The sequence below is a fragment of the Pollicipes pollicipes genome, unplaced genomic scaffold (assembly GCF_011947565.3).
Source record: "Pollicipes pollicipes isolate AB1234 unplaced genomic scaffold, Ppol_2.1 Scaffold_2555;HRSCAF=2994_pilon_pilon_pilon, whole genome shotgun sequence".
NCBI classification, from domain to species: Eukaryota; Metazoa; Arthropoda; class Thecostraca; order Pollicipedomorpha; family Pollicipedidae; genus Pollicipes; species Pollicipes pollicipes.
The window spans coordinates 43841971-43853358 of record NW_023596136.1 but is presented as its reverse complement, the minus strand read 5'-3'; the positions used below and the strand labels follow the sequence as shown (position 1 = coordinate 43853358).

General features: G+C 49.7%; 1 protein-coding gene across 1 annotated transcript in view; it reads left to right on the top strand.

Moving 5' to 3' along the window:
* Positions 1-10689: 10689 nt before the first annotated feature.
* The window catches only part of LOC119101667 (glutamate receptor ionotropic, delta-1-like), a 28776-nt gene continuing 28077 nt past the window's right edge, over positions 10690-11388 (top strand). The window contains exons 1-2 of the mRNA XM_037225084.1: positions 10690-10699; positions 11028-11134. Of these exons, the coding sequence (XP_037080979.1) occupies positions 10690-10699; positions 11028-11134 (117 nt within the window). The remainder of the gene's footprint in view (positions 10700-11027; positions 11135-11388) is intronic.

The window sequence follows — 11388 nt, the reverse complement described above, 5'->3', positions numbered from 1 at the left end:
CATGACTGTGCTCGTGACTGTGTTCGTGACTGTATCTGGACTGTGTTCGGGACTGTCCGTGACTGTGTCCGTGACTGTTCGTGACTGTGACCGTGACTGTGACTGTCCGTGACTGTGTCCGTAACTGTGTTCGTGACTGTGTCTGTGACTGTGGCTGTGACCGTGACTGTGTTCGTGACGCCGTGAATGTATCCGTGACTGCGCTCGTGACTGTGTCCGTGACTGTTCGTGACTGTGTTCGTGACTTCCGTGACTGTGTCCGTGACTGGTCGTGACCGTGAGCGTGACTGACTGTTCGTGACTGTGTTCGTGATGACCGTGATTGTGTTCGTGACTGTGTTTGTGACTGTGTCCGTGACTGTGTCCGTGACTGTGTTCGGGCAGGTGGAGGAGGCGCTGACCGAGCCGGAGCGGGCCGAGCTGGCGCGGGCGGCGGCCGTCACCGACAAGCTGTCGCTGGCAGAGCTGCAGCTCGACCAGACCCTCTTCCTGCTGCAGACCTGCCTGAAGTACAGTGCCATGAAGTGACCACGCGCAATATACGGCGGACGGCAGCGAGGGTGTTTGAGCTCAGACGGGGTGGAGCGGGGCCTGGGATGACGATGATGATGGACGCATCAGCCGCCGATGTTTGTGGTGTCCCAGTTCCACGGCCGGAGGATATTGTAGCAGGTTAGGCATGGTATTTAAATCAATATCATAACTCTTCTACACTTCAGATGTTCGAACAGATTCGGGCAGTCAAACCGCTTCTCAGGAAGTTACATGGGCATGCACTGATTCCAACAAAAACTTAACCTGTCAGAAAATGTTGGTTATCATTGTTGACAGTTTAAATTGATACTGTATGTTATGGAAGAAGAGCCCGGCCGCATGCATGTAGCTTGCATTGATTCCAACATCAGCCTCATCCTGTCGGAAAATGATGGACATCATTGTATAGGACTGAAATGGCTAAGGCATAGCATGTGGGTGGAGCCGGTCTCGCGCATGCAACATTGGTAGCCCGTGGCCACCGCGGAGGTGATATTACGCGATCAACATGCACCACTTGGCTGAATTTGACACCAAAATCCTCATCGCGTCGCCAATTTTTGCGGAGCTTTTTTATTTTGGTGTCAAGAATATGTCAAGTGGAGCGTATAAGCTGCATTTTCCAGGTCCTGTAATGGTTTTGTAATGTGTAACGGCTAATGAGCTAGCATGCCAGTCAGCGCCGTAACTTGTTTGCCATAGTAATAATGCAGTACCTTTGCTGGCACGTGTCATCGGGAATATTTGTCTTTGGCTGACATTGGCGAAACCATGCTCTACATACCTTGACCTTTTGGTGTTATCCTCATTGTGATGCGTTGTGTTGAGTACTCGCCGTATTGAATTATGCGCGCGTGAGACACGCTGGCGCTACATTTCACCAAACTGCCACAAGGAGCATTTGCTTCAGAGAAATGTAACAGTTTGTTTCTCGATTACCCGAGAATGTATACATTGTTTATTTCTGAGAAATTGATGGCTACCAAAGCCCCAGTGCAGATGGTTGAAGTTACGTTTCCAGAAATGTGAAGCCTTTCCACGCAGAGTTCAGGTTTGAATCGGAATCTATTGCGATCATCGATCCTTTCCTTCCTGCGATCTGCGACCTGCGATCCTTTCCCTCCTGCGATCCTTTCCCTCCTGCGATCTGCGATCTTTCCCTCCTGTGATCTGCGATCTTTCCCTCCTGCGATCTGCGATCTTTCCCTCCTGCGATCTGCGATCTTTCCCTCCTGCGATCTGCGATCTTTCCCTCCTGCGATCTGCGATCTTTCCCTCCTGTGATCTGCAACCTGTGATCCCTGCCCAGCTGCGAAGGTTCCGCTTGGAGTCCACAACATTGCCAAAAAGCTCGACCGAGAGGGCATTAAAGGAAAATCATCGGCTGAGGGTGACCTCAAAACTGAGACACCCTGTCTGCCCTGCCGCCTACGAGTAAAACTCAGCGGCTCGGGCTCTTGTACCTGCTGGCAAATATGCCGTGTGCCAATAATACGAGGCACGCTGGTATTGCTAAGGACGTTTCCGAAAAGGAAGGAAAGAGGTCTGTGGCATCTGGGCAGAGGACGCGAGGCGAATGAATGCTAAAAAAGTCTGGGCTGGTAACGTCCCCTTTTAGTTGTAAGATTGTCACGCCTCGTCGCAACTACCAGCTGAAACCTGCACTCTAGATCATCTGCTTCTATAGCCGCGTCCTGACAGGCGTGATGGACGCCGCCGTCTGTGCATGGCAAAAAACCACATGTGCCTGTGTACGACGAGCTGGGCAAGGTGCATGTTGACGACCCGTCAATGAAGGATGGGTCGCGTCCAAGCGTGCGTGTGCATCGTTTCTATCTTTTCTCGAGTTAATGACAGCAAGTGCACCTCGACTCGCAGTTCACACGCCACCTCACTTGCGCGAGGCTAGCGTACCATACGATCGGTTGTCTGTTGATAGCGGAACACAGCGGTAATTGTGCAACGCCACGCGCCCCGAGCGACCCGCAGGGCCGGTTTGCCCGTAACCAGTATGCCCCGCCCGACACGGCTGAGGCCCGGGGCGGTGTCCTAGACTGGACGGAAACCCGTGCCGGAGGCGGGACCGGTTTCGGGGCCATGCCGTGTCATTCTGAGGTCGGTGTTGGGATCTTGCGAGCCATGTTCTGAGGCCGGTGTCGGAATATTGTGTGTCAGGTGTTGAGACGGGTGTTGAATCCCATACGCCATTCTATGAGACCGGTGTCGAGATCTGTGTGTCATGTTCTGAGACTGTCATCGGGATCACGGATCATGTATGTCATATTCTGAGAACGGTGCCGGGGATCCTGCGAACCGTGTTCTGGGACCGGCGTCAGGATCCTGTGCGTGGTTTGCTGGGACCGGTGTCGAAATCCTGTGTGTCACTTGCTGGGACAAGTGTCGGAATTTTTTTGTGTTAGTTGCTGAGACCGGTGCCGGGATCCTGTGTGTCAGTTTCTGGGACCAGTTGTCGGAATCCTTTGTGTTAGTTGCTGGGACCGGCGCCGGGATTCTGAGTGTCAGCTGCTGGGACCGGTGGTCCGGAATCCTTTGTGTCAGCTGCTGGGATTGGCGCCTTCGTTCCGCACAGTGAGAGACTGGGTCCCCGCGTGTCATGTGGTCACGCCTCTGCGCCGCTTCGGAGGTTCGCCGAGCGGCTAGTCTGCATCGGAGTTTCATGTGTCAGACGCCCGTGCCGTTAGTGCGGTGCACGAGGACCGAGACGCGTGCAGGAGCCCCGCGACACAGTCTGAGCTCACCGGCAGGCTTCCCGTGCGGATATCAGCGTGCGATGTTTATGCATCACCGTCTGGCATCTGGGATGCTTCGACGATAGATCACCAAGACACGTTTGACCAGGGAGCTAGAAATACTTTTGAACTAGGGTAGGAGTGAAAAATTCCACCGCAAAAAGACCGTGCAGGAGTGAAAAAATTAATTCACAAAGACGGAACTTATGAGCCATGACTGTTGCTTCAGCAACAAAGACATCTATTTCAAGTTGTCAGGGGGCGTAATATCATAAACCTGACAAAACCTTTTGGTTTTTGGCATCTAAAGCCGCTAAAGCGAAACAATACATTAAAGCATAGTAATTTCATGACAGTTCAGTGAGCGTAAACAATTATTAACACCAATAATTTGATGCTGCACTTTGCACTTCCTTTCCACAGCACTTTAACACAAAACGAAGCAAAGGAATTCAATAACAAAATAACAGAAAATACAACAAGCATAAAACACTCAAACAAAAAAACCTTAGAATCATACGCATCAGCCCATCACCAAGTGAAACACAATAGACATCTGGCTTTTGTTAAGTTGGGGTCAGGGAAAGCAAACATTTTGTCACTGTTTCTTACAAAATACCATGCGTGTTCCACAAAAGTAGCCTAACTATGCCTAACGTAAAGAGGCCTTACTTCATCTCATCCTGTCTAACCTGTTTGTATCACAGCAGCAGTTGTAAGTTACTGATTCTTGCACAATTCCTGTTGCCACTTGCCATGCACTTAGCCAACTTAACCTAACTTAGGGTAGCCCATATGTTGTACATCATCTCATCTCACCTATCTGTTGACAGTAGCGCATATGATAAAAATATGATGTAGCTAATTTTTGGCTGGTTTCAACTTGCATTTTTATTCAGTTCATTTGTGTATGCTTGCTGACACCAGACAATGCTGACAACATACAAATCAAAATACTTGAAATCGCTTGGTGCAACATGCTTCGGGCGGCTGGCGAATTAATCCGATTCATGTATGAAACACGTACAAGTTTGCAGTTGGAGAATCTTGCAGAGAAGTTGGTTAACATTTTAAGCAACAGATGGTTCCTCTAAAGACAATCCAAAAGAAAGGAAGAAGAAATTGGTATCACACTCGTATGATACCAAGAAAAATAAAAGTAGTTAAATAAATATAAAGACTGATGCTTTTCTGGCAAAATTTTTTAATTAGATGATTTGACTCAAAATTTGTCAAAATAAGTCCTTAAGTCGTGATTTTCATCTTGTAAATTTAATTTGGAAGGCATTTCTTGAATCCTTCACTCCTGCATTTCGGAAGTGATGCAGTTTAGTGGTCAAGTTTCCTCGGGGAAAAAGAAATACGTGGAGTAAAATAATCTACCAGGACTTGCTTGTGTTTGCACCAGGCTCTGCTTTCGTGGTGTGGTGGTGAGACGAAAAAAAAGGGCACGCGTAAAAGTTTGCATTCGGCACATAGCTGCCGATTGTAATGCATGTTGTAACAAACCAAACTTAATGCGTGCAAGCGGGTGGAGTCGCTGGGTTCTTGGGCTTGGGGGTACCTGGCGCCCTTGCTCTGTGCATACATAGACATGATTAAGATGTAGGTGAGGCAGGACATAGCCATAGGTGTCCAGGTTCTGTGGAGCCTCGTTTATGCTTGGTGGTTTCATGTGAGCTCGGTTTTGGATGACATCTGAAAACCTCAGAAAAGGGGAATAGGGGTTTGGCATGTGCGATTGCACAAGGTTAGGCGGGAGTGAAAAATTCACATAACATATGGGGAAAAGGAGTGAAATATTCCTCGTCATACGGTGTTGCTTTACACCCAAAGTCGGCAATTCTAGGACACTGTGTTTGCCATATCTCCGATTTGAAGACATTTGGCACATAACTTCATTTGCATCGTGTACTACATCCGGGCAAAAGTAAGTCATGATTTATAGCTGACCATACGTAGAGGTCCCCTGAAAAGTTGCACGAGGAAATAGTTTGCATTTGTTCAGTGTTTTTTTTTAGATCTGATAAAGCCATTGTATTATTTGAAAGCGCCAATGATCTGCATCTTTTAAAGGTAAGTTAGGACACTTCTGGCCTTTTGTTGTGGCCGTAACACATATATTTTCTTGCATCCACGACCTTTCATATTTTTTTCTTTTGAATCGTAGCTCCTACCCTGTGATGTTTTCCTGTTACCAAGGTAGACAGTGAGGTCATGCCCTGTCCCTTAACACGCGCGCGGGTGGGGCGTCAATTTGACCCCAAGGCTTTTTTCCAAATTGATTTCCGAACGGCGTGGCATAACCGCGGTAAACTTTGCATAGTTGTAGGCAACTGAATGGGAAATCTCTTGGGATAAAAATTAGATGTACCTTGTGAGGTCGCTGACCCATGACAGGTCAAATTTAGGCCTTGGCTGGCGGCGCGGCCATTTCAAGCATATCCTTCAATCCGTTGCGACAACGGAGTGTTAGATGAAGCCGTACATCTCCGAGATAGTTTTTGGGGCAAACGGCCAACTGCATTTAGAGTCACAAAAAAGGAAATAACCTAAGGTTGGATGTGAAAGCTAGACAGGTCAAAACAGACCTGTTATGTACTCGAAAGCTTGCTCTGTGTGGTTGTTTTTTTTTTGGTGGTCAATTTGAATTTAGTATTGACAGCGACTGCAACAGACATGTTTCATGATCTTTTAAGAATTTAAATTACAACGCTGACCTAAAATGACACTGGCAAACATTTGTGTACAAACATTCCATGTAGCGTAATTCCTGACGCCTTTTTGAGAGAAAACAATAGCAATTTTGAAGCTTATCGGTCACCTTGATATTTAAAGGTCAAGCAAGGTCAGCACCTTGAATGACCACCACTGACTTTTTCTCGAAACAGGTATCTGGGTTCACGGCGATTGCGTGAGAAGGTCTGGGGGCATTTTAGACATTAATCCGGAGTTTAACCTTGTTTGACCTTATTTAATCCCATGATCATGATGTGGAACCTCAAATTTGACGTAAGTTTCTTCATACATAGTTCAGCTCACCATGTTTATTTGGTGTCTATAGCTATCTTATTTTCCGAGGTATCAGGAGGGGGTCAACTTGACCCCCACCCCACTCCCACCCCCCAACCAAACGAGGGGTCTTCAACTGGCCACCCGGTCGCGTGTTAAATATCGTTCTTGCGAATGGCGTGCGCCACGACTGATGTGGATGCGATTTGAATGCTCGTCACTCAATGCATACGTTAGGGATATCCTGGAGTATGTGGTAGGCGATGTAGGTCACGTGTCATTTGGTGACCTGATCTTCAACAGTAATAACAGGCGGTATATTGCATCTAGTCGACATTGTTATAATTGCAATGGCACCTATTCGCATCAAACGGTCAGCGCAAAATCATACGAAGGTCACCAATGCACAACCGACCACGCAAGTTCGTCACTTACACCCGTTTGCCTTGCATTGAAGTCTGGCCATGTGCGTGAGCGTGGTGCCGTTATGCGTGATATGATGGCAAACAGAGACTGCGAGTTAGAAACTAATGCATGTGGTATCCGCATTAAATAAGTAAGGTAAGTGGCAAGGTAAGTGGCGGGATTGGGTGCTAATTTTCGGAAAACTACTGGCATCGGTAGGGAAATGGGGAAGACGTTTGTGACATACTGAGTGGTCACTTTACGAAAAAACACACGATGTCACCGGTTGCGCTTTTTCGTAGCGTTTAGCTCCATTCGCACTGCTTTTTATCACATCAGTGCAAAATACTAACGCTTGGTTTTAACTTTTATGAAAGCCTCCCGCAGTCTATAGCGATAGTGCTGCGGAAAATGCAAACGGATGGGATAACAGTTGAGCACCGCTGCCTGGGAACAGTGGGCGGGTGAGTATGGCCACAGCCGAATAGATAACAGGTGATTCGTGAGAGGAGATCTTGCGCGTGCGAGCATCGAATGACAATGCTGTGGTATATGCTGTTTCCCTTGGGTGTGGTATTGTTATGATTCCTTTTGTACACAACAGTTCTTGTTTGCGACAAACATCTAATGGCTAAATCAGCGCACATGATGCAATACATGACGTACCACACGCTGCTGCCTGGAAGTTTTTGCATGGATTGGGCGCTTAAGTTCACGTGGAAGCTTGGCAAGCGCCTGTAGCTAAAACGCACGTAGCCACTGCGGCAGCTGCACGCACCATTCGCACGGTGACCCAGCGAGATGTTGGTGACAAGTACGCCGCTATGAACGTGTTCATTCGCTGGAACTCAACGATGGAACGTTTCAATTCCTTTCACCAGCCGCACGCTGCGAAGAAGCGTGTCACGTAACGGCCGGTGACCGTGCCCCGCTCCGTGCGTTTCCGGGACCAGTCCGTCGTAGACCGGCCCCGCGTCTCTGGTCCGGCTGTGCGGGCCGGTGGGCGGGGCGGTGTGTGTGTGCGCCCGTCCGGACCAGGCCAGCACACCCCGCCCGGACCAGGCCAGCACACCCCGCCCGGACCAGGCCGGCGGCCAGCGGTCAGCGTCTCCGGTCCGGCTGTGCGGGCCGGTGGGCGGGGGCGGTGTGTGCGCGCACCCCGCCCGGACCAGGCCGGCGGCCGGCGGTCAGCGGCCGCCCGCAGTCTGTGATTGCGGCCGGGACGACATGGGCCGGCGGCGTGCCGGTCCGACCGGCCAGCTCCGGCTGGTGCTGGTGCTGGCCATCGTCGGCAGCGTCACAGGTGAGGCGGAGCCGGCGGCCAGCCTCGGACGCCGGCGGCGCCGTGCCGCCGTGCCGTGGCGGCCACGCACGTGAACCGGTCGGCGCTACTGTCCGAGGGTCTGCCGCCGCACACGAGTGATAGCTTATTCGGGGAGGAAACTTATGTGATGCAAGACGTGTAGTACTGTAACGCTTTGAACCGCGTTACAGTACTGCGCAAGGACGGATCCCAAAAAATGGAGGTAATGGAACCCTGGTCATTTCCGAGACGATGTAAAGCATGAGTTTGCCATACTTTGCTCGAATTAGGTACATCTATGTAATCTAATTACTGTGGTTAAATAGCGCAATTGGCGGATTTGAAAAGTGCACTCAGTTGAGGAGCTTGGCCCCTCAGAAGGACGTAGGCGCCCTAAGATGTCATGCGGGATCAATCCCTGGCTCGGTATGTACCGTAGGCTCGACTGTGGGAATCGAATTCTTTGTTCGCCTTGAATGGTCTTTGTTGGGCCATTCAACATCCATGGCGCCCACATTTACTACAATAGATTCCAGCCAAGTTACAGAGGGAGAATCTTCAGCCAGTCCAACTCTGCGGGACACAACAGAACAGAGGCCTGGACCATGCATGGCCGTGTTTCTCTGCACCTTGCATCGGACGTCGATTTCGCGACGGAACGCCATTAGTGTCGGCAGAATGATGGATGACGTCATCACACAAGCCCTGACGAGCATACTCCGCCATTTGAACTTTGGCGCATTTCCCAGGACGCGAGGCCACTCGTTTCACGAATATTACCACTGACCACACACTGAGCTGCTGGGGCAGCTGCTGCCTCACTTACGGAATAGTTTGGCTTTATTAGTCAAGGATTGATATGAGACACCAATGTTTTGAGGGTAAGATGTGATAGCCATGATATAGGAGGTTTAAAACGAGAGCTCACTCACTTGCCATTTGAAAGACGTACCTGCCACCTAGAACATGAGTTCCCTTTTCCCAAGTGGCATCATTTCTTCGGACGGTATGATCAACGCTTATCACTGGTCGGGGATTGGTGCGTCAGTACTCACTATGCAATATGTGTAAGATAGGCCAGAGGGTTGATTCGTATCTAAACCTTATTGCTGCACGAAGACTGGGCAGCAATATGGGCTTCCGTTCTGCCCGGGACCGCTGCTAATGCTGCTTTCTGGGAGAGAAGTCATATTAGCCCTTTTCGCACAAGCGTTGATTGACCGTAGCCTAAATTGGTACAAGATTGGGCATCTACAAGTACGAAAATCGGGAGCCAAACACATGGCCTAATGTCAACTCTACCAAAATATCTGTAAATTTCTACCCCAGAGGCGATTTAGTTTCCTTGTCATGCACCCATTCGCCATATCACGTGTGCGATATTATGGTATTTGGTCCCATGGGACCAAATACGAAACACAAATGTATCGATACATGATGATCTAACAAAGATACTCAGAGCGCAATCTGCTGGCTATCGTGATTGTTGTTGCACTTTGCTCCCTGCCTCTCAAACTGCTCGCACATTTCGCCTGTGAAGAGGGGAAAGATGGTTGTGAGGATCAAGGAGTGGAACGACACCAATTATCAGTAGCCCATTGAGTGTGTGCCTGTCGTTGGATGGAACGGCGCCTGGCGTCGTACCTGGTGTTATGTGCGTTGTTAATGTGTGCCAGGGAAGCCGTAAAGTTTGCCGTACCGTTTGTGTTATAATCGATATGAACGCATCGCATAAGCTATGGGTGGTCCCATTATCAAAGTGCGATCGTTTCTCATGACGTTCGCCTAGCTGGGCAAGCTCTCAAAGGGGCACTGCACAGGAGCATTCGCTCTATAGCCGCATTCTTGACCAGACCAAGATCCCCACCGCCATGGAAGAGGTATTGAGGTTTCGCGAACAGATCAAAAACAAAAAAAGATGTTGGCTGTTGTCTGACTGTCTTCTCCAGTCAACGCCCACAGAGCCTTTGAAATATATTCCGAAAGTTGGCGATCAGCTCCCTGTCCCCCTACCCCTCCCAGAGTTCCCGCTTTCCTGCAAGAAGGTATGCGCGAAATTGCTGGAAGTGGGCTGCCTATCTCACCTGTTAATGCTTAAAGCAGGCATGACCTGTGTGCTATGTATGTTTTAGCGAATGTTGATGCACCACAGTCGCATTTTGTGTGGGCGTATCTGTAACTTGCAGCGATTTTGGAGCTCCGCAAACATTATTCAACGTTGCTGATAGCGATAGAAGAGCCCTGGCATCACTCATCAGCGCACTGTCTAAACTTACCTTTAATGGTGTACCTCTCTGTTCAAAACACTGGGCCATAGGTCTATGAACTAGGTGGAGGGGAGAGGTTTGTGGATGCCGGGCAGATCCGCCTTCAGAGAATACTGGGTATTATATATATATATATATATATATATATATATATATATATATATGTGTGTGTGTGTGTGTAAATATGTGAGAATATATATATATATATATATATATATATATATATATATATATATATGTATATGGGTGTGGGTGTGGGTGTGTATATGTATATATGAAAATATCCTATGATCACATAGAAGTAATCTACCCCAAAATTGGTTTTGCAAATGCCACGAAGAACGAGATGTGTGTTTTACGTGCATGAGCTACCGGAATAGAAGACCCAAAAGCTGGCCATGTTATAAAAATAACGGCAATGGGCAAACGTCAGATTATCCCGTGCATTTGGGGGCGCTGTGATGAATGGCGTTCAATGTTCCTTCGCGACACCACTGCCCTCATTTCTGTTAAAAGGTTCGGTTTGATTACATTCAGTTCCATGCGGCTGTCTGTAGTCCATGCCCTTAGCCTGGCGCCGTGCCTTCATCGCGCGCAAAAGTTCATCAGTCGCAGCCATATCAAGCGACGGAAGCGCACTGTTTGAAATTCAGACAGGGGTCTGTATCAGCCCGCGCGCTGCGGTGAACCGGCGGGCGGTCCCCCGGCGCAGGCGGTCAGCGCGTGACCTGAGCTGTGCGCTGCGTCTGTCGCCAGCGGCTGCCCACCGGGAGGTCAGCGAGCGGGCCGACCAGGAGATGGTGCGGCTGCAGGAGGCTAGGGAGTACCTGCGGGGCCGCACCCTGCAGGTGGTCACCATCCAGGTACGGTCGCGGACGCTTCCCACCCCCCCCCCCCCCTCCCCATGCACATCTGGAAATCAGCTCCAGACCGACGACAACCTCCCCCCCCCCCCCCCCCTCTTCCCAACACACACACAGGCAACGGCCCGCAGACGCAGGCGACGCGCAAGATGTGGTCTGCGCGCTGAGGAGGACAGATATCTCGCCGCATGCCCGATCCCCGCCAGGACAGCAGCAGCTGAAAGCATGTACTCACCTGATGCCACGGAAAAATT